Raw genomic sequence first — 21,475 nt, 5'->3', positions numbered from 1 at the left:
TTCTACCATAATGCCCCAGCTAATCCATTCAAACAAGTTTAGGAAAAAGGTCAGCCTTTTGCTAATGGAAGAGGGAATACAGTTGCAATGTGTTGTCGAACCATGTTGCCCATGTTAGTTTAGTCTACGCACTTCACATGCCTTGTTGCAAGGCTCACTAGAGTTTCACTTCCAATAATAACATGTTATATAATTGGAGATTGTTAACTCAGACAAATCTTTGAACGCAATCAGTTTGGTAGGTATACCCTAGTTATGTCATTATTCAGAAGTTTCCAGCTGTACGTACAAAACTGCAAATCCTTTGTTGGCCTTTAAAGTTCACAGGAGATGACACATATAACCCAAAAAGTGAAAACAAACTTGAAAAATTATGACCAAGACGTGGTAGCTTGGACAAGTTTTCGACAATTTTGGTTTGGTTCCAAACGTATTCACGCGTAGACATGCAAGCAGCAGCCAGACTTCCATCTCATGCCATGTTGCACACAAAAGAAAGGCAGCCCCACAACCCCTTTTGTTCATAAAAAATTAAAATGTATACCAATTACAGCATCTTGGGCAGCACTAATGGCATTTCATTTAATTCAAAAAGTTCAACCCCTTTCAAGCTTTTCATTGCCATGGAAGATGGAACAGTTCTTTACAATTTAAACCTCAATTCCACAATCTCGTTTCGGTCCAGCACTAGGCTTTTAATGTCGGCTGCCGAATTTTTAGAAAAGGCTTGGAAAGCCAACCTTCCAAAGCCCCTCAAAAAGAAGGGAGAAAAGAAGAAAGAAACTGCTCCTATTTATCCCATGCTTGAACCATGCAAAATATGTACATGACCAGATTGAACATTGAAAGACTTGAAGAATTCTTTAGCAATGTTTCCACTGAGATTATGTGGTTGCTTGTGACGGTAACTTTGGGTGGTTGTGCTCACCTTCATACGTAACAATAAGCATCGACGGCTCTTCCAAGCACCTCTCCACATGTTTCCTCGCAGGGCAACCTCTCATACTGCTACATTTATAATATCCCCTACACAATTTATAAACAAAAGACCACCTAAGTCGATATTATACGACAGACTACACCAACGGCATATAAAATTTTACAGCTCGGTCCTATAAATGCTTAAACATTATAAAACTGAAGACTTAAATGCATCCCTCCATTCATCTTAGTCCTGGTGAGAGTCAAAATCAGATGAGAATCAAAAGCATAAAACACTATATTTCAAATCCCCTAATGGAAAAGATAATCTGATAATCATATATCGCAGACACTACGACCATGGAGTTAAATGACTTTCCGTTACTAGTCATTTTCAATCTAAAAGTTCATCCATGCATACAAGCAACACCGAGCAGGGCAACACCAAAATTCATATAAATGAGATAGCAGTCTGATAAGATGATAATGATTACCTGGGGTGAGGAGAACCCTTGATTGGCTTCTGCCCATATTTCCTCCATGAATAATCATCAGGAGGAATATCAGCAAGCTTGGTACTGATAGCAGGAACCTTGATTGATCTCTTTACTCTATGTTTCCTGTCAATACAATGCAACCAATTTAAGGTAAAAACTCAACAATCTAGATCACATCCCTTCACTCTCCATAAAAGGGAAAGCATAATTCTATAAAGATGTGAAATTGTGGAAAAAGAAAAGAATCCAACCTCTTTTTTGAGCAGTGGCATTTCCCACTACTTCCACATTTGACACTCCCATCTTCTCCCTTACCAGAACACTTCTTTTTGTGTTGGGAACCCTGATCCGAGGATCGAGGTGCGCCGATTAAATGGAAGGCATTCCCACTATCCATGTTAGCTACACTACCATCTATACTCAGAGAAGAAATGAAAGACCTAGTTGATGACATGGTAGGTGTGCAGCTAGAGCTATCAAAGTTGAAGTTAATCCCACTATTACTCTTCCTAGACAACATTTCAGCTTGATGCTGTTGGAGCTGTAGCCCTCGTTGGTGGAGGAAATGATAGTGGGCAGGAGGAGGTGGCTGTTGGGCGAGTGGAAGAGGGTTTTTACCATTCGAACTCAGTTCCAAACATGGGGTTCCCAAATAGAGAGAGCTCTTAGCATGTGAACTAAGTTCTTGATGGTAACCGAGCTGCAAATCCTTGGATGGATAATCTGTTGGGTTATGGCGTTGATAATCCAAAAAGATGCTTTGAGGAAAAGGGGTTTGTAATTTCCTCAGTTTCCTCGCTCTTGCATGTCCCAAACTAGAGTTTAAAAGAGAAACTACTCTTTTGAACTTAAAAACAGCCTCCCCTGTTTCAGCCATTAAATTCCTGTAGTGAACTTGATCTTGAGGCTGAGACAAAAGACTCAATACTCTATGGCAACTCTCTACTGCTGCCTTGTTAGCTTCCTCAACCTCCTCCATATTACCACCAATTCTGCAAACCCAGATTAGCTAAACCAAAAAAAAAAATCAACAAAGTTCACTAAAACATTAGATCTTTAAACCAAAAAGATAAAAGAAAAGAAAGACCAATCAGCGAAAATTCAACTTCCAGATCACCCAGAGACTCAACAAGGATCAAAGCAGAAACAATTCTCTCATTAAGAGAAAAATAAAGGGAAAAAGTGCCCCAAAAAAAAAGAAAGAAAAAAAAAACAGACCTTGTTGGACTTGGTGTTGTCAAAACCCTAAGTTCTTCTCCCCACGTTTTACTTTTTCTATTTTCTGAGATTGAAAGGTGTGAAAGAGAAGACTTTGTTTTTGGCTTTGAGAGGAGAGAAACTCACAAACGGCCATAATACAAACAAAGCTCCCATCTTGTCTACTATATTATTATTATTATATTACAAAAACAAAAACAAAAAATCAAGAGGAAGAGAGATTTAAATAAATAAATAAGAAAAAGGGGGAAGAAGAAGCAATGAAACTGCCGTCTTTGTCACAGATTTTGAAAGTGGGACCCAAACAAAACACCTTGGTTTGGGTTCATTCTTTTCCTTCTGCCATTTGTGCTTAACACCATTTCAGCTCCAGTTGTTTTTAATTATCAGTCTGTTCCAGAAACCAGACATGCTTTGAGGTTTCCTTATACTTTGTCTTGTACTACTGTAAATTGCAGAGTTGTTGAGGAACTGGTCAAGAGTTGGAGGGGACATTGATACATACTTTTCAATCCTCTGCTCTTTTTCTTTTTCTCTTTTTTACTTCTTACTATTTACTTTGTTGTAATTCTTCTTGTCCTAACCATGGACGATGAAATTTGTCATTTTTTGTGTCATAGATTTAGTCTATTATTATTAACCTAATTCAATTCCATCATTTTTAGAAACCCATTATCTTTAAAATTTCTACAAATGTTAATGCATTTTCTCATTGTATAGTTGAAGAATGCTAAATATGAATTACTCCTTTTTTTAGCATTTTTCATGTTGAAAAACAAAACACAAATGATGCATAGCGTATTCATCGTCCACTGTGACTGTTTTGGAATTCACATACATACTGATAGCTTAATCATTACATATAGAATCCACCTACCCTATTATTAAATTTAAAAAAGTAGGGGTGAATATTCGGTCGGATCGAGTCGAATCGAATTAAATAAAAAAATTTTAAGTTAATCGAGTTGACGAATCATATTTTAGCAACCGAACTCAATTTGAATTTTTTCCTAATCGAGTCAAAATTTCAAGTCGAGTTAACAAATCCTACTATTTATACTCAATGTTGTGTTTATATTGACCGATTATTTAACTAGTAGACGAAGTACAAGAAACAATATAATGGTTTTACATTTTAATGTAATGAGTAAATATTTATCAAAACGATTTAGTTTTGCCTTTTAACTTAATGGTTTTGACTTTTAACTTTTAAAAAAGTAAACATTTATCAAAACGACGTAGTTTTGTTTTCTCTTATTCTAATTTTCAGATAACTCAAATTATGTAATTCATATTCGAGTTAAACCGAAAAATTTAATTTTTTATTTGAGTTTATCCGAATAACTTTATTAACTCAAATAACTCAAACTGTTTAATTTTTTATCGAGTTTTTTGAATTGAATCGGATTTTGCTCACTCTTACTTCTAACTTTTAACTCAAATTTAGGTCAACCTGGGTCCAATTTGTATTCTTTGGTGGTAAAAGTATTAAAAGTTGAATTTGTTATGGTATAAAACTTAACAAGTTATAATCTATCATGTGAGATCATTAAAAAAAAATTATATGCGGAAGCGTACCTAAATCTATTATTGGAGATTGCTCCAAGAAAACAGTTTTTCTTTTAGTATAACTCTCTTTGATGGGGATGGAAAAGAAATAAGAGATATATATTTTTTAGGGGACCACTGCCCTTTTTAAATACCTGGTTATTAAATTAGTTTTCGGTATTTATAATTTGGCCCCTCATCAAATTATAAATACAACTTATGGTATCTACACGTTATTTTCATGATACTTTAATACCTATGACACTTATAACATAATTGGTCACTTAATATTGTATCACACTTTATAAAAGCATTATACATTATACATATGTGTTCATAATTGAGGATTTTAATCTAACAGGATTATATTTTAATTTTTTTATCAAAAATGGACAAATTAGTCTCTATACATTAGATCAAAAAGTAAATTTATCATTCAGTTAAAAATTTCATCTATTTTTACTATTAAAAATTAGTTTTTGTACGTCAACATAAGGTACATGTAGTGCACCACATTTTACTATCTGGTCATTTTGTCGGCCACTGCAGTTTTTAAAAGTAAAAATTGATGAAATTTTTAACAAAAAAAATTATTTACTCATTGATCTAATGTACAGATATTTATTTATCTATTTTTTTAATATAAATGGCATTATATTTTTACCACCCTTTGTTACATTTAATGTATTATTAAATTATTTAAAAATTATGAAATATATTTATTAATACTAAAAAAAAAGAGTAAGAAAGGGTAAAAAACCTGAAATGCGTAGTAAACTTTATGCTTTTTTTCAAGCGTTTTAACTTTTGCCCTTTCTTGTCAAAAGTGGGGCCCAGGCCCGGTACACGAGGGCAGAATCCGATTAAGCCGTTGTTGGGTCCAACCAATCATATTTCCCCACGTGTACCCATTTTCGCCCTTAAAATCTTACCACGTACCTCATGATAAGCGGTGCCTTTGACCGCCGAGATGCTTATGTCGGAACGCTAACTTGGGCCTGGGGGACACTGAGCGTGGGACAAGTAGGTCCCGCTGCCCTTGAATGATATACACCTTCCAAGGCTTCATTAATAAAATAATAAATATATAAAAGGGTAAATTCATAGTTAGTCATTAAACTACGGGTAAGTTTTAGTTTTGGTCATTTAATTGAAAAAAGTTACAATTTGGTCACTAAAATTTTCGAAATTATTTTATTCGGTCACATGACTGTTAAGTGACATTTTTTTAGTTGATATAATAATAATTTTAGTCTTTATTTTTTATATTTTTTGTCAATTTGATGATTATATATAAAAAGATAAAAAATTGAAAATCTTTTTAAAAATACTAGAATCTAAAATAAAAAGCGTAAACTACCTAAATAGTCACTTTTGTTTCCCTCATGTTATATTTTAGTCATTTATGTTTGAAATGTTACGTTTCCGTTACTTACATTAACGTGTTGTAACATTTTAGTCACTGAGCCATTAATTATCGTTAACAGTGGTAAGCTGACGTGACACTTTAAATCATCATTTTAAGCAAAAATTTTAGGTTAAATTATACAATTGGTCCTCATATTTTTTCGTTTTGAGCAATTTATTTTTTTCTTTTATGTTCTTTTAACTTTCCTTTTTTTTCTATATTTTCCATTCTCTTTTACTTCTCCCTCTATTTTCTTCCTTTCTTCATCTCTTTTAACGTAAAAGAAAAAGATTAACTTGCTCAAAAAGAAAAAATATAAGGACCAATTGTATAATTTAACCTAATTTTTTGTTTGAAATGATGATTTAACGTGCCATGTCAACTTACAGTTACACCGTTAACGGCAATTAACGCTCAATGACTAAAATGTTACAACACGATAACGTGACTAGAACGTAACATTTCAAACATAAGTGACTAAAATGTAACATGAAAGAAACAAAAGTGACTATTTTGGTAGTTTACCCAAATAAAAATAAAAGTAGATAAAATTTTTAAAAATAGATAAAGTGAGAAAAAATGAGGGATTATTTTTAAACCCTCCAAAATTTCTTTCCATATTATCTATACAGAGATATCCAATGCCCATTTTTTAAAAGGCATACAAAAAAAAAAACATTTAGCAAATTTATTTATATTTAACGTCTTCTGTTTCTTGGTATGATTTTTTGTTATAAGAAAATAAAAGAATTTAGAATACAATTTTTTTATTTTTTTTACAATTTAGGTTTTGAAAGATAATTTAAATAAATTGAAAATCTGAATTAAGTCTGAAGAAGAAAATTTTACGGTATTTTTGGCTAAAGAAATAGAATCAAAGTCGATTTCACAAGTCTTTATAATATCAATTCTGACATTCTTCAAGGGCATAGAATTTAACTTGAAAATATTACTAATTTTATTTCGAGAAATACTAAGTAGGCATGTAGTGATTTAATTTTTTGTTTTGGGTCTTCTTCTGTTTTTAATTTGTTAGGAATTCTATTAAATGATTTTTTTCCATACATTTTTAGATTTTATTTTTCTAGAATTTTTATATAGAATTTTCTATTTCTTAAATAATTTCGAGTTTTTTTTATAATTTTTATATAAAATCAAAGTAAATTTGACAAAAAAAATAAAAGAAAGGGATTAAAATTATTATTATACAAATTAAAAAAGTGTCACTTAATAGTTGAGTGATCTAAAAAAATAATTTCAAAAACGTTAGTGATTTAATTGTAACTTTCTTTAGTTAAGTGATCAAAACGAAAACTTACACATAATTTAGTGACTAATAATGTATTTAACAAAAATAGTGTATTACTATATTTAAAAGGGTTAAATCAGCTAACAACTTTCCTGTATTGGGGTTTAAATCGTTTTCTGTTCAAGCTAGGTTTGAATCTGACAATTGTTCCTATCTTGGGATCTGGATAGGCAGGTATTCTCGTACTAAGAATTTAAATTTTTTTTCCAAGTTAGTTCATGAATTTAACAATTATTCTCACATTTTCGAGAAAAAAAATCAGAACCCAAATAGTAAATTAATTCTATGTAAAATAAACAGCAACGACGAACTTAGATTCCAACTTGCTTAAAACATTGTATAAAGAATATAGAAAAGATTTAAAAATGCTTATAAACACTTCTTAATTTAGAAAGTATATTTTCTTTTTTAACTTAACTTTGATTTTACTGGTTTTTTTTTTCTTTTACTAATTTTATTTATGTCAAATTCTGCTATTAGACCTTGTACTTTGTGTAAGTTGTGGATTTAGTACATGTACTTTAATCTAGTTATTTTCAGTCACTGTACTTTTAGAATTTAAAAATTTTAGTCCTAACCAAATGATAACTATTAAAATTCATTAAGTTAAGTTTTGTTATTTTTAAAATTTGGCGTGTCAAACATATTATCAGACGTGTAATGCTATGTCTGCTTATTATTTTCACATATTACTCACAAAAAATTGTTAATAGATTTAACGATTGTCGTTTGTATTAAGCTTAAAATTTCGAAATTCGAAAAATGTAGTCAATAAGAATGATCCAATTAATGAACGTCGACTAAATCTATAACTTTACGCATAATACAGGATTAATGGCATAATCTAACCAAACAAAATTAACTGCTATACCATTAGTTAAGACTAAAATTTCAAAATTCGAAAAATATAAAGGTTGAAATTGATCAAATTAAAATACAAATAGTACACAATTTAAACAAATTACATGATCTAATAGCATAATTTAACCTTCATCAGTCATCTTCGTGCAAGTAATTACATGTAGTGCATGTGTTCATATATATATATATATATATATCCATAATTTATATATTTTTATAGTTTAAAGAATGAATTATTTGGAGTCAGCATTTTGAGTATTAGTGAAATAATTATTGTTTCTTATCATTGAAACACTTGTAATTCAGAGGCGAAGTTAGAAAATTTATTTTAGGAGTTAAAATTAAATTTTAATTTTTAATTATTTATGTTTTTATAATTTTTAAAATACTAAATTAAATTTTTAGGAGGGTAAAATATAATTTTATTTTTATTAATTTAATATTTTAAATAACTTAAATGAATAATTTTCTATTTTAAGTGAGGGCTCCTGTTAACCCCTTAAATACGCTACTATTGTAATTATCAATGACTTAAATATGTGAATAAAACTGGTAAAACTTGTTTGTAGCTGTAATTAAATTTTTTATTCGTCATATAAATGATACAAAATTAAATTATGGGATTTTTTAATATTATAATGATAAAATATATATTTAAATTTGATGATAACGAAAAAGTTTGATATAGAGAATAAGTGATAAAACAAATGAGTTTACAATTAAAATTGAACAATATAAATAGTAATTCATATATTGGAATGAGTCGGGTGGGGCAAATAGTTACCATAATCGTTGTATACTCACTACCCTAAAGAAAAAATCCATCCCGAGTTGCATCCACTTTTCAAAAGAAAAAATTTGCTCTATTAGGAGCGGATCGATTTAGAATCCATCAAAGGTTCAGGTTTTACCATCCCTATTTAGAGTCATGGTTGTTTGAATCGAACTTATCAATTTTACTAGGAACTATTCGGAGTATTAATCTGGAGAGAGGCATCAGACTAGTTGATCTGCGAGCTAGTACAGACCGATTGAACCAAATTAAGAAACCGGTTGAACTGGTTTTTATTTTTAAATATTTTTAATTTTGATGATTTTTAATGATTTCTTTATTTCAACCGTACAAACCAATAGCTTAAACAGTTTGACCATCAATTCAGTTCTGAAAACTTTGTTTAGAGTATATTTTAATTTTTAAATTTTTACTCTATAATTTAACACAAAAAAATTCAAATACTAAAATGAGAAAAACTTTAAAGTGTCAAATCTTAATTTTATTTTGTATGTAATTGTAATATTAATTAAGTATAATATAATATTAATCTAAAATCTAATTAAGTAATAATAATTATGACAGAAAACATTATTGAAAAATAAATATAATTATTTTATATTAATAATTTGTTATTGAAAAAAAAAATGAAAACCTATGCATCATGTACATATCCAATATTGCTATAACTTTAGGTTGATAATAAAATAGTTATAATTAAAATAATTTTTTTTAGTTATCTAATTATTAAAAAAAATTTCATTTTAAGCATCCAAAATAGAAAGTTTGTAATTTAAACACCCACATTATATAGTTTGATCATTTTAGTCACTATCATTAAAATCACAAATAGTAAACGGAAGTGATAGTTAAAAATTGGTATAATAACAAATTTAGTCATCAACTTTTACATATTATATCGATTTAGGCATAATTTTTAAAAATTAACCCTCAAAATTTACAAATTTATCATAATTCTGAAAATTCAAATAAATATATAAAAAACAATAAAATTTAATTTTATATTAGTATTGAATAAAAATAATCATATTGATATTAAAATAATAAAATAAAGAGTAAAGCCTTATTTGCCTAACAGATACTCAACATTCACCTTTTGGGATTCCAAGCTTTTGTTGGGATTATATTAAATAATCCGACAGCAGTCGGTGTTGAGTCTGTATAAAGTGGTAGTTTAGCAGAGCTGCCATTGCCATTACTCTGATAATAAAACACATTTTTTCTGCGCATTTCCTTCTTTGCTGCAGCCTCTTCTTCTTCCCTCTAAACAATAATATACCTTAACATACTCGAACTTATATCCTCATGCATTAACAACAATACCTATATCAATCAAATTAAAACTTAATCAATAAAATTTTTACAATCTTTATTTGGTTAAATCGTGAAAAGTAAAAAAAAAAACTTTTTACAATCATATTTATTTGTGTTTTTTAATATAATAAAATATTTATTATATTTATGATAATGTTTTTTTAATATAAATACTTTTTAATGTGTTAGAAAACTTTTATTTTAATATTTTTTAGTGTATTATATTTGAAAAAAACAATTTTAAATAAAAAATTAATCTAAAAAATCAAATATGGACAGCCGGGCTAGGTCTAAGTTTATTTTTCTTAAATCGGGCCAAACTTGGATAAAGAGTAAGCCCATTTTTTGAGTTAGACTCGAGCTTGGAAAAATTATCTAAATATCTTACATAAATTCGAATACCGCCCGACCCAACCCATGATCACCTCTACCTTTTCTTTTTTAAATAAAAAATATTATTGAAACAAGAAAAAAGGTGTTGCTTTATCTTATTATTATTTTTCTATTTTATTCATAACTTTACTATTAAACACAAAAATTAATATATATATTTATAATAACTTAAAATTCAGAGTTTAATGTCACCAATTAATTGGATATATTTTTATTAAGTAGAATATAAATAAGTTCAAATTTATAAAAGAATAATAAAGTTAAATAAGTAACATAAATTTAAAAATAAAAAATAAAAACCATCCATCTACTTTTAGTCATGATTTTTTTTTGAAAAGTACTCATGCAATTTTTATTTTACCAAAATTAATTACATTTATTATTACCTTACAAGTCCACTTGTATTTCTAAATAGCTAATGCGAGTTATTTTAGGTCCGTCTATATTATTTCTTTTAAAAATTAAAAAAAAATATATTTATATTATTTTTAATTTAATATTTAATAACTTTTTATATTTTTATTTATTAAAATATATATGGTTATCTTATAAATTTTAATGTTTACATTATGGTAGTATTATATAATATTATAGATTTAATTTTTATGTATTATAAATTATATAATATATAAACAAATAACATATATAAAATATCATAAACTTGAAAACGGGTCAGGCTCAAGTCTTGAATGTTCAAACTTAATTTCTGCCCCATATTTTAAATAGTTCCAATTTTTTTACCTGAATTTATCTTTCAGACCTAATATTTTTATTCAAAGCTTCTTGAATTTTAGAAAAAGATTCGGGTTTGGGAATAACTCGAGTCATGAAAAGTGGAATTAGCCCTGTATAAGGAAATTTTATGCATGAATCACCAATGGAACTTTTCACCCATACACTCGTAAGGTAAATAAAAATCAAAACAGACTACTCAATCCACTTGATGAATGAATGACTACCTACTCTGTTGACAAAAATAAAAACATTAGCTACAGAATTTTCCAACTCAGTTGCAGCTGAAGGAAGTAACCTGATACAAGTTCACACCACTTCCATCCATGTCTGAGAAACATGAAGAGGACCAAGAATTCGATGTAGGAAGTGAAGATGAAGCTGCCGGGAAAGGGACATGGAAACACGCAGCTTTTCATGTTGCCACCACCATTGCTACCCCTGCCGCTTATGCTCCTCTTCCTTTTGCCCTCGCTTCCCTCGGTTGGCCTCTTGGTAACTGCTATCATCTTCTCCCCTTATTCCTTGTCTTCAACTAACCACTGTTTTGTATAAGATCCACCCAAAAACAGCTATAGCTTCATAATTTTTTTCCCTTCAAAAGAATAACAAAGCTTGCTGCCCGATTGATTTCAAGGTGTAAGCAGCTTGGTGACTGCAACACTAGCCACGTGGTATTCTAGTTTGCTTATTGCCTCCTTGTGGAGATGGAATGGGAAGAAGCATGTCACTTACCGGCTTCTTGCAGACAGCATCTTTGGTCAGTTCCTTTGTATTATTCTTCCAAATCACTGTTATGCTATATGCTTGACCATTTTCATCTTTCTGGTTCTTGAAGGATTCTGGGGTTACTGGTCTATTGCATTTTTTCAGCAGGTGGCTTCAATAGGAAATAACATCGCCATTCAAATCGCTGCTGGAAGCAGCCTCAAGGTCAGTCAATCTGGCCCTCATTTCCTTCAAGGAATCATATCAATTAAGGCAATAAGTTAGTGCTCTATCATTTGCAGGCGGTTTACAAGCATTATCACAAGCATGGCACACTCACGTTGCAACATTTTATTATTTTCTTTGGGGCTTTTGAACTTTTCCTATCTCAGCTCCCTGACATCCATTCTTTAAGATGGGTCAATGGGTTATGCACTTTAAGCACAATCGGCTTTGCCTGCACAACCATCGGTGTCACAATCTATAATGGTAAACTTGGGGATATCCCTTCTTAATTTTGTTCTTAGATATGATCTTCATATCACCTCTACAACCAAGTGCTAACTTTGGACAACTTTGTAGGTAAAAAGATTGACAGGGAGTCAATTAGTTATAGTTTGCAGGGAAGCTCCTCTGCTAAGAGATTTGCAGCATTCAATGCTCTTGGTGCAATTGCCTTTTCATTTGGAGATGCAATGCTTCCTGAAATACAGGTTTAAGATAAAAAAATTTTGATTCATTCTGTGCTTAACAATTGATAGTTTATTATTTTTTAACTCCCAGAATACAGTGAGGGAACCTTCAGTGAAAAACATGTACAAAGGTGTATCAGCAGCATATAGTGTTATTGTTCTAACTTACTGGCAACTAGCTTTCACTGGATACTGGGCATTCGGATCACAAGTCCAGCCTTACATCGTGGCTTCATTGACTGTTCCAAAATGGACAATTATAATGGCCAATATCTTTACTGTGATTCAAATATCAGGATGCTACCAGGTAGCCGCCTTTCAAGAACAAGTTTCTCAAAAAAACAAAAAACAAAAATGCAGTAAACCCCAAAGTGTTAAAACAATTCCACTGTTTTAGATTTATTGCAGGCCGACTTATGCATATTTTGAGGAAAGATTGGCATCCAACAGAACATCCATGTTGAAAAATGGTCTTATCCGACCAATCTTCACCTCCATCTACATTGTTGTTATTACACTGGTTGCTTCAGCAATGCCATTTTTTGTAGATTTTGTGTCCATTTGTGGTGCCGTTGGATTCACTCCCCTGGATTTCATCTTCCCTGTTTTAGCATTCCTGAAAGCTGGGAAAATGCCCAAAAACAGAGCAGTTGGCATCTCCATGCGGATTCTGAATGTTGGAATAGCCGCCTGGTTTTCGATTGTTGCTGTGGTGGGTTGCATTGGTGCAATCAGATTCGTTGTTGAAGACGTCAAAACTTATTAGTTCTTTCATGACATGTAAAAGTTCTTCTGTTTTAATATTAAAAGATCATGGGATACACATAGATGGCGTTTGATAAATTTATATAAATATTGGGAATCTAGTTGCTTTAATATTTAATCTTTATCAATCTAGTTTTTTTTTTTCATTTTAGTTATGAAATTTGATAACTTTTCTCACATCAGTCCTGAAACTTAACAAGTTTTCTAATTTTGTTCACGTGATAAGGTAATACTCTAATATTGTACCATATTATCTAATAAAAAATATTTTTTTAAAAGAATTTAGGCAGCATCATAGAATCAAAATTGGAAAAATTTATTCAGTTTAAAGATTAATGTTGATAAATTCCATATATAAATATATATTGATTAACTGTGTTATATTTTTGTATTGTTTGGTGATGTTCCCTTGCAATAGTATTGCATCATCTACGTCCATCCACATATATAGTAATATATAACAATTTGTGCATTACAGGTCGTGTGTATATATATATATTTTAAGAGAAAAAGCACCGTTTTATTAAAAGGGTATGTATTTCATATATTGATGATATATCTTTTATTTTATTAGCAGTTTAAAAAAAATTGATAGTTAACCAAGGTGATTGGGTATTTGGGTATGGCCGTAACATAGACATGAGCACAGTCTTAAAGACAGAATTTCAAGCAATTGTTGATAGGCTGAAAGCGGCTTGGGAGAAAGATGTAATACTTGGAGTTAAAGTGGTGGGCTCGTCAAGATTGGCATTGGAGGTTCGCAACTGGATGATGAGAGATTGGCAAGTGGAAATTCAACATATACACAACAAACATGGCTGCTGATGCTATAAGATGTTCAGGTGTTGCCAAACAATGTTTTTTTTTTCTCACAATCACTTTTGGTGGTACAAAATGTAATGTTGAGGGATAAATACTGCCTATTGTTATCGGCTTCATTGTTTTAAAATTTACACGGGTAGTGTATCAAATATTTTGGTTAAAGAGGTAAATAAATATATAAAGTTTTGGCATAAATGTGAAATTTTAATATGGATTGAATTGCCACTTTTGGGGTCGTTAATAAATAAATTAAAAACGCCATCAAAGAATAGTAAAAGACAGATGGAAAATTGAGGATTCCCTTTAAAACGAAAGAGGTCAAACTAGACTCTCACAATTCTCTCGCTTTACCGTGTATTCCTTGCTGGTTAAGCCAAGCTCAGTAGTCGATTATCAGTTCAGATTATCTTCACTCCTCTCCAATTCGATTCTTCCACGCCAACAATGGCCTCCCAATCACCGCCCACCACCGCCTTTTTCACGCGTGCTACTCTGTCGACCTTCACGCGCCGCCCCTGGCGGGTGTTCCTTTCCCTCTCGTCCTTTGCCCGCCCCATTTCCTTCGGTGACGCCTCCGCCCGTATGAAGCGTAACCTCAACTACTTCCGGGTGAACTACGCCATGATAATCCTGGTGATCCTCTTCCTCAGCCTCCTATGGCACCCGATCTCAATGATCGTTTTCTTGGTCGTCTTCGTAGCCTGGTTCTTCCTCTACTTCTTCCGTGACGATCCCTTGGTCATTCTCAACCGTTCGATCGACGACCGCATCGTGCTGGCGATCCTCGCCGTAATTACGATTGTAGCCCTAGTTTTGACCGACGTTTGGCTGAACGTGTTGGTTTCCGTTCTAATTGGGGCTTTTATCGTGGGAGTACACGCTGCGTTTAGGGGAACAGAGGATTTGTACTCGGACGGACTTGACGGTTCCGATGGTGGGCTGTTTTCGGTTGTCGGCAGCCCCACCCGTGGTGGGTACTCCAGCGTCTAAATCCAATTTGTTAATTTTACGCTGATACATTCTTTGCTTTTAGTGTTTCTTTTTGGTGTAATTTTTTATGTAATGCTTTCAACCCAAAACTAAAGATAGGTACCCAAAATTCAAGTAGAGATGTTACTTCTTATTAAAGCTTAGTTTTGATGATTTTCTTGCTTGCTTGCTTTCTGGTACAATCAAGTTCTGGGTTTAGTTTAGGGGTTTTGCTGGTAAAACTAAAGATAGGTGCCTTTGACAATTGAGCTCTCCCAAGTGCCCAATAGATATTTTGGTGGGTAGATTCCTATAGATTCGTGGTTTTGTCTCCGCTAATAATCATATTTTGTCTTAATTGGGATTTTGCCTATTGCCAACCCAACTTAGCCTTTCGGTTGGTGTAATGTTGCCATCCTTCTTTTCTTCTTTTTTCCCTTATCAGAATGTCTTCAAAAGGCCTGCTGCTTGATTTTGTCGTTTCTTAGACGATGTCGTAGCAAAGCATAAAACTTTTTAGTTGCTAAAAGTCGAAAAATTTTAGAAAAATAAATGAATCCCTGGGTAATGTGGAAAAAGATGATGAAAATTTTACATCAAACTGATAAATTGAAGGCAGTCAAAAAGGAAGATGAAGCAATTGTAACACTAATGGGTTTTGATGTTGGATGACAATGATGTTTTAACATAGCAAATCCCATTACTTAGCCACATACGGTGCTCTAAGAAACTATATTGTAGAAGAACCAATCTCACTAAATACATATGTTTATGTAGAAGAAAATACATGCCGGAGGATCAAAATGTCCTACTCTATCACCAATGAAATTCCAATATATTTTATATAGAGAGAGAGAGATTATTGATTGTGGTGGGGAAAAGAATGAAACAAAGAAAGCATTATTACTCATCTGGGGCTTTTCGTGCATAGGCCAACACGATGACGAATTCCTTGGCGGATGAACCAATGGTGGCCGGTACTTGCTGTGATGTTGCTGCTGTTTGTAGCCACAAATCAACTAAATTATACAACTGCAATGTTGGAACTACAGGCTGCCCCATACATTTTATCTCAACCTGTCATCAAGTACATGCCAAAATGTAAATAAACACATTGCACCTTGTTTATCAAAGAAGGCGATATATCTATGGCTTAAACTACTTCAAACTGCTTGTGGGAATTTACCTATATTTTCTTCAGAAATTTTCACAAACCAAATGTGATGTCGCTAGATAAGTAAAAAAAAATTATCAAACAAGACAGCAACTAAGATGTGAATTCTATAAATCAGACTGGTTATACATGCACATGGTTTATCCCACATGCATGGAGTGGAGAATAAAGCTTGAAGCTATCTTTAACCAGACGTCAATTATCCATGCATAATAATAAAGCATATCCATGACATCATAAATGAGCCTCATAGTAAAAACACTGAAAAGCTAAAATCTTTTTGGTAAAATTTCTTATTCGCATGTCATTCAAGAACATATTATTCAAGGAGAGATTAACTCACCTCAGCTTCATCAGTGAGGTTCAGTTTCTTCTTCAGATATTTTTGAATAAAAGAAACAGGTATATTTCCATCCCTGTCACAGAATAAAATAAGTACGATAATTAGCTCCTGTAGTTAAAGAAATTTTTAATCATTCTACCATTTGAAAGGTCAGAGATAAGTTCAACTTTATGTATTTGTAACAACACACAGTGAGAAAAACAATTCAACAGGATTTGTTACCTAACACTAACAAAGAGCTATCATTTGGTTTAAAACATGATCATTAACCTGATACAAAAATTGTAAACCTGCTATGCAATTTGATGGAAGGGGGGAAAAGCAGAAAAACAGGCAGTAGAAAGCACCTTTAATTAAACAATTTGATACAATCGGTTTAGCTAGTGATGATGACAAACCAAACTTAAAGAAAAAATGGTCAAGTTAAAATGGTTACTTGGAAATAGAAACAAACTGCAGATTATTTCTTCTATTCCCCTTAAAAGCATTCATCTTACAATAAACAGGCCATTCAGGAGATAACTATTACATGCTAGGCAACAGTGTCCAGAAGGCATATTCCAAAATGATTTAGGCTAAAGTAGCATAACCAGAGTAAATGCCCATACTGTCATAAATATTCCCCTATGCAGAATTAACACCTTCCAAGAGAGAGAATATAAAATGGGAAAAAAGAATCACCTATAATAAGTCGATAGGAGATGAATTAACAGCAGAAAGTGACTAGAGACACCATATAAAACAATCTTAACCTTAAGCACTTCTAATCCAAGCATACTTGTCTTACGACACTGTTACGTACTTTCTTCCTATTTATCCTAAGCTTACTGGATTATTATATAATCATCCATATACTGGTCAAATGCTTTCTTGATTATTTTGATGATAACATAACCGAAGATGACCAGCAAAAAGCTGTGATGGAACTAAGTTAAGCCCATGATCTACTTGGTTGCCCGTGTGTCATTATACTATTCAGTAGCTCCCACCATCCCCGTTTCAAGAAGTGGAACTCTGGGTGCAGGAGTTACACAGAAGACTGTCAGGGTATTAGTATCTTCGCCTTCACCCATCTCCTTTCTGCTTTCAGAATCTATTAACACTTCCTATATAATTCCAACTTATCTATCACCTTACTGAATCCAGCATATAATATTTATTTTATTCCTCCACTAGATTTGTAAAGACCACATGTTTGTTGTCTCTGCATTCTAAGCATAATACCAGGAGAATATGGTACAGAAAACAGGATAGCTGACAAGTCAGAATCACAGTCTTAAAAAACAACAGATAAAATTTACAGTCTTTGTCCAAAAGGAAGAAAAATAGTTATAGCAAGCTACTGTAAGACACATGCAAAAGAAATTGGACAAAGGAATGTACTTTATCCTCAGGTAATTTGCAGAAATTTGAGGAAGGGGAGCATCTCCTTCCCTGAAAGCATTGACATTTGAATCAGTTTATGACCAAGACAAGTAATCTTAAGCAACTATGTTTTCAAACCACTAAAGTCTGAAAGTTGAAATCAATTCTTACTGATCTTCAGAGGCCACTAATGAGAACCAAACAGGACCAATTCTTCTTTCATGCTTTGGACCAGCAGCATCTAGCACTGCCTGCGGGGAGATGCCAGAATCCCCAAAACCAGAAGCCCTTTTTCGACTGACTCTGCGCAGCTTTTTAGGTGTTACAGTTTCTGAAGTTGCAGGACCAGCACTAGTCCTTTCATCCTCAAGTTTTGTTTTGCATTTATATTCTCTATGTTTGCTTTTGCACGTATGAGCTTCAATGGTGGGCACACAGGAAGGTTCTAACTTAGAATCAGAGCCTTGAGAATTGGACTTGAAGGACTTGGTCCTATTTGCAACCTCCACTAAACAATTCAAAGGTTTCCAAAGGTCCAATTTCCCATCCCATGCTTTGCCACCATTCTCTGCTTCTTTATTCATGTTTTGGATATGTTCGGCGGAAGAAGTACACTGAATTGTTCAATTTTGTAACATCGCAGATACTATCAGTTTAAGCTAAAACAATTTATTTCAATTAGAATGGATATTTGAGAAAAAGAAGACTATTAGACAATATTAAGCCCTAGGAGAACAAAGGATATCACCTAAAAAATTGTCTTCAATTTACCTGTCTTTTATTCTGAGTGAATTTATTTAGTGTTTCAGGTGAGCTTGCAATCTCCTGGTGATCCTCCATAAAGCCTTCATCTCCTTTAACAGGCTTCTCTATTGGAAAACTGGAATGTCGCAAAGCACCAGCCTTTCTGGTAAAAGCTTTTGTTCTCCTCCCAGTCATGGTAGTTTGTGATGATACTTTGGGGGCATTAACCACCAACGAAGAGAGTGATCTCTCCTTTCTTCTAGTTGGGATTGTAACTGGGGGTACAACTTCAGGTGCCTTAACTTTTCTTCTTTTAAGAGGGAAGATTTTGGTCCGCACATCTTGCAAATTATGGTCTGGCCTGATTATCACAAGCACAGACCAATGTCAATGCACAATAATTTTCCAATATGTTGATTAACCAACATTAAGTGCGTGGACACTCAACCAAGAAAGACGGAAAATGATTGATTACACAGGGAAGCCAAAAGCGGGTAGCATAAGGTCATTTTTTCCTCTTCAACATATTTCACCTTGATTTTTGGCACTGAGAGACGCACAATAGGAGTCCTTACATTTGCATAACTGCTAGACTCTGCCTAGATATTTTACTTGAAATTGGCTAACGTACATATACAAGCCCCTAATTTGTAAATATTAATCATCCCAGGAGATTCAGAAGAAATCAGTAAACTTTGCTAGTAACCACTTGAAACAAGTAAATATAAATTCAGAGCAATTGACAAGATTAAAACTAGGAGTAGTTTAAATTTCAAGAATGTGTCATGAAGAACGCAATGCATACATCAGTTAAGGCTTAGAAGTTGGTAGAGGAGAATAATATGCAAAAGAATGGTACCTTAATTTCTCCAGAGGGACACAACCCAAATCGATGTTGCATATCGGACAGCATTCCAGTTCTTCCTCTTCTATCTTATCATATATGCACTTTCTGCAAACTAAATAAAATTCAAAAGACAAATCTATCATAAATTTCTATTTATTGACTCAATAGACTTCTATGGCACATAAATAAAGATCACACCCATCAATCCTAGCAAATATTTTAATTAAAAACAAGCTGAAACTGGGAAATCATATGAGAATTTGAATCTTATTATGGAGTTACAAAACAGAAAACGAAAGCTCCAATGTAGGAAAGGAGCCTTGAATTGGAAATAAAGACTAAGATAGTAGGGAGCCTCAGCTTAATGTGGAAAACAACAACAAGTGCAAAAAACTTTTAAAGGAACGGATTCGTAATCAAATAAACAGAAGCCATGAATGAATTACATTGAAAACCAACTTTCTCGATAACCAAACTGTATAAGAAATACGACTGTTTTCGACTAGTTTATTAAACTAATCTGAACCCAGTTATTGTACCAAAAATGCATCAGCATCAAGTAATAAGAAACAGAGGGAAACGAAATAAAACAGCAAAACCATAAGTTTATTAAGGCATAGTAATGGTCAACCGAGAAGGTAAGAAATGAAAGCAAGAAAAACCCAGATAATAAAACGGCAAAAAGGAACAAAATTTGAAGAATTAAGAACAAATGAGCTAAAAAAAGGAACAAAATTTGGAAGTACAAGAAGAAGAAAAGGAGATATAAATCTGACGGAGAAGAGAGAGACTCACACGTGTGAAGACATTCAGATATGGTGGTGGCATCTCTAAGAAGCTTATTGCAAAGAGGGCAAGTCATGCATGCCGCAATCGCTTCTCTCTTCACTTTGACGACCTGATTCGCCATCTCTCTTCCCTTTCACCTTTCTCTTGTTTCAATCTCAACTCAATAACCCCTTGAACACGTATCCCCGTCACTGCATGTTCAATCAAAAGAAGCAAAAAAAGGAAAAATTTACGTACATATCTTCATAAACAAACCCGCATTAAAACCTATGACAGAAATATACTAACAAGAGGAAGGATTATAAACAGAGAAAGGCCAACAAAAAGCGAGAAGCAAAGGTAAAGAGATATGAGTGTATAAGCTATATGGGAATAATTTTTATTCTGAAAGGAGGGATTGAGATTAAGGGGAAAAAAACAAAAAAAAGGGGAAAATATTATAATTATGATGAAACAATGGTGATTTTTTTTCAGACAAAGAAGAAGAAGAAGAAGAAGAAATAGGGTTGTTGAGAACAGGAAGGCAACGATGATCTGAATCTAACCAAATAGAAAGAGAAAGAAAAAAAAAATACTAAAGAGGGTGTCGTCGAAAGGAGCATGAACCAAAGAGTTTTCCTTTGGTTTTATTATTATGTATTTTTCCCCATATTTTTATTATTTTATTTTATTTTTTTCTAATAAATATTTAAGACAAGTTCAACGGAGGCTTCAAATTACACGATTCGAAATTTTTGGGTCGGTGGTGACTTGTCCCTTTTGTCAATATGTATGGGACATGCGCCCTAAAGAAAACAGAGTAACCCTAGGATGCAGTTTAATATACGACGTCGTTACTGTGTTTTATTATTCTCTTGGGATGGGGGAGGGGGGAAGAGGCTTAAATTTTGTTGTTATTATTATTATTAATGGTAGTGAATAAATAACAGAATTTTATAATATATATATATGAATTTACGTGAAAATTCAATTCTAGTATTTTCGAAGTATTCGTGTTGGTGTCGTTGTAGTATGCAAAAGAAAGAACATGTGTTTTTTTTGTACTATTAAAAATTTTCAATTTTATAAGCCGAATTACAATTCAAGAAATTGCGAAATGCTTAATTTCATTTTACAAATTAATTTTTAAATATATTATAAATAGTATTTTCTTCAAATCATTTCACTTATAAGTTCGATTAAAAATTATATTGATGTTGATTTTTTTTTATTTTTACCCGGATTTCAAATAAGAATTTATCTTGCTTCCCCTATCCCTTAAAC

The 21,475-nt window shown here is 32.4% G+C and overlaps 4 protein-coding genes across 7 annotated transcripts; 2 read left to right on the top strand and 2 right to left on the bottom strand.

The window, feature by feature from the left end:
• Positions 1-557: 557 nt before the first annotated feature.
• LOC107936738 (probable WRKY transcription factor 21) lies at positions 558-3,108 on the bottom strand. 2 transcript variants are annotated; one of them, XM_016869498.2, is made up of 4 exons: positions 2,637-3,108; positions 1,670-2,427; positions 1,416-1,541; positions 558-1,026 (listed from the first exon to the last, which is right to left on the bottom strand). In XM_016869498.2, the coding sequence occupies exons 2-4, from the start codon at positions 2,395-2,397 to the stop codon at positions 885-887; spliced, it is 996 nt and encodes a 331-aa protein (XP_016724987.1). In that variant the 5' UTR covers positions 2,398-2,427; positions 2,637-3,108; the 3' UTR covers positions 558-884. The 2 variants fall into 2 exon arrangements, with proteins under 2 accessions (XP_016724987.1, NP_001314332.1); NM_001327403.1 differs by lacking the exon at positions 2,637-3,108 and having other exon boundaries at positions 865-1,026; positions 1,670-2,407.
• An 8,092-nt stretch (positions 3,109-11,200) lies between these two features.
• Positions 11,201-13,217, top strand: LOC107936728 (GABA transporter 1). 2 transcript variants are annotated; one of them, XM_016869481.2, is made up of 7 exons: positions 11,201-11,489; positions 11,632-11,754; positions 11,833-11,927; positions 12,005-12,191; positions 12,285-12,415; positions 12,486-12,701; positions 12,792-13,217. In XM_016869481.2, exons 1-7 carry the CDS (start codon positions 11,321-11,323, stop codon positions 13,158-13,160), a joined length of 1,290 nt encoding a protein of 429 aa, XP_016724970.2. In that variant the 5' UTR covers positions 11,201-11,320; the 3' UTR covers positions 13,161-13,217. The 2 variants fall into 2 exon arrangements, with proteins under 2 accessions (XP_016724970.2, XP_040953901.1); XM_041097967.1 differs by having other exon boundaries at positions 11,217-11,489; positions 12,803-12,926.
• A 990-nt stretch (positions 13,218-14,207) lies between these two features.
• LOC107936742 (PRA1 family protein E) lies at positions 14,208-16,111 on the top strand. The gene is made up of 2 exons (XM_016869504.2): positions 14,208-14,951; positions 15,882-16,111. Exons 1-2 carry the CDS (start codon positions 14,426-14,428, stop codon positions 15,911-15,913), a joined length of 558 nt encoding a protein of 185 aa, XP_016724993.1. The 5' UTR covers positions 14,208-14,425; the 3' UTR covers positions 15,914-16,111.
• Positions 15,594-20,395, bottom strand: LOC107936741 (E3 ubiquitin protein ligase DRIP2). Of its 2 annotated transcripts, none has more exons than XM_016869501.2 (7): positions 20,219-20,395; positions 19,436-19,535; positions 18,604-18,937; positions 18,004-18,446; positions 17,851-17,901; positions 16,468-16,540; positions 15,594-16,027 (listed from the first exon to the last, which is right to left on the bottom strand). In XM_016869501.2, exons 1-7 carry the CDS (start codon positions 20,331-20,333, stop codon positions 15,854-15,856), a joined length of 1,290 nt encoding a protein of 429 aa, XP_016724990.1. In that variant the 5' UTR covers positions 20,334-20,395; the 3' UTR covers positions 15,594-15,853. The 2 variants fall into 2 exon arrangements, with proteins under 2 accessions (XP_016724990.1, XP_040953900.1); XM_041097966.1 differs by having other exon boundaries at positions 19,436-19,528; positions 20,219-20,356.
• Between the last annotated feature and the right edge of the window lie 1,080 nt (positions 20,396-21,475).

The sequence above is a fragment of the Gossypium hirsutum genome, chromosome D07, assembly GCF_007990345.1.
Source record: "Gossypium hirsutum isolate 1008001.06 chromosome D07, Gossypium_hirsutum_v2.1, whole genome shotgun sequence".
In the NCBI taxonomy this organism is placed as follows: Eukaryota; Viridiplantae; Streptophyta; class Magnoliopsida; order Malvales; family Malvaceae; genus Gossypium; species Gossypium hirsutum.
This window is presented reverse-complemented; position numbering and strand designations above follow the sequence as displayed.

Excerpts from the sequence above, each read along its gene's own strand:
- LOC107936738 (XM_016869498.2), bottom strand. The coding sequence starts at position 2,397 with ATGGAGGAGGTTGAGGAAGCTAACAAGGCAGCAGTAGAGAGTTGCCAT. Across the intron at positions 1,542-1,669 it reads TGCCACTGCTCAAAAAAGAG|GAAACATAGAGTAAAGAGAT; the intron begins GTTGGATTCTTT and ends TTGTATTGACAG. Across the intron at positions 1,027-1,415 it reads AAGGGTTCTCCTCACCCCAG|GGGATATTATAAATGTAGCA; the intron begins GTAATCATTATC and ends TAAATTGTGTAG.
- LOC107936728 (XM_016869481.2), top strand. The coding sequence starts at position 11,321 with ATGTCTGAGAAACATGAAGAGGACCAAGAATTCGATGTAGGAAGTGAA. Across the intron at positions 11,490-11,631 it reads TTCCCTCGGTTGGCCTCTTG|GTGTAAGCAGCTTGGTGACT; the intron begins GTAACTGCTATC and ends ATTGATTTCAAG. Across the intron at positions 11,928-12,004 it reads CTGCTGGAAGCAGCCTCAAG|GCGGTTTACAAGCATTATCA; the intron begins GTCAGTCAATCT and ends TATCATTTGCAG.
- LOC107936742 (XM_016869504.2), top strand. The coding sequence starts at position 14,426 with ATGGCCTCCCAATCACCGCCCACCACCGCCTTTTTCACGCGTGCTACT. Across the intron at positions 14,952-15,881 it reads TGTCGGCAGCCCCACCCGTG|GCCAACACGATGACGAATTC; the intron begins GTGGGTACTCCA and ends TTTCGTGCATAG.
- LOC107936741 (XM_016869501.2), bottom strand. The coding sequence starts at position 20,333 with ATGGCGAATCAGGTCGTCAAAGTGAAGAGAGAAGCGATTGCGGCATGC. Across the intron at positions 19,536-20,218 it reads ATCTGAATGTCTTCACACGT|TTTGCAGAAAGTGCATATAT; the intron begins GTGAGTCTCTCT and ends AATTTTATTTAG. Across the intron at positions 18,938-19,435 it reads GTCCCTCTGGAGAAATTAAG|GCCAGACCATAATTTGCAAG; the intron begins GTACCATTCTTT and ends TGTGATAATCAG.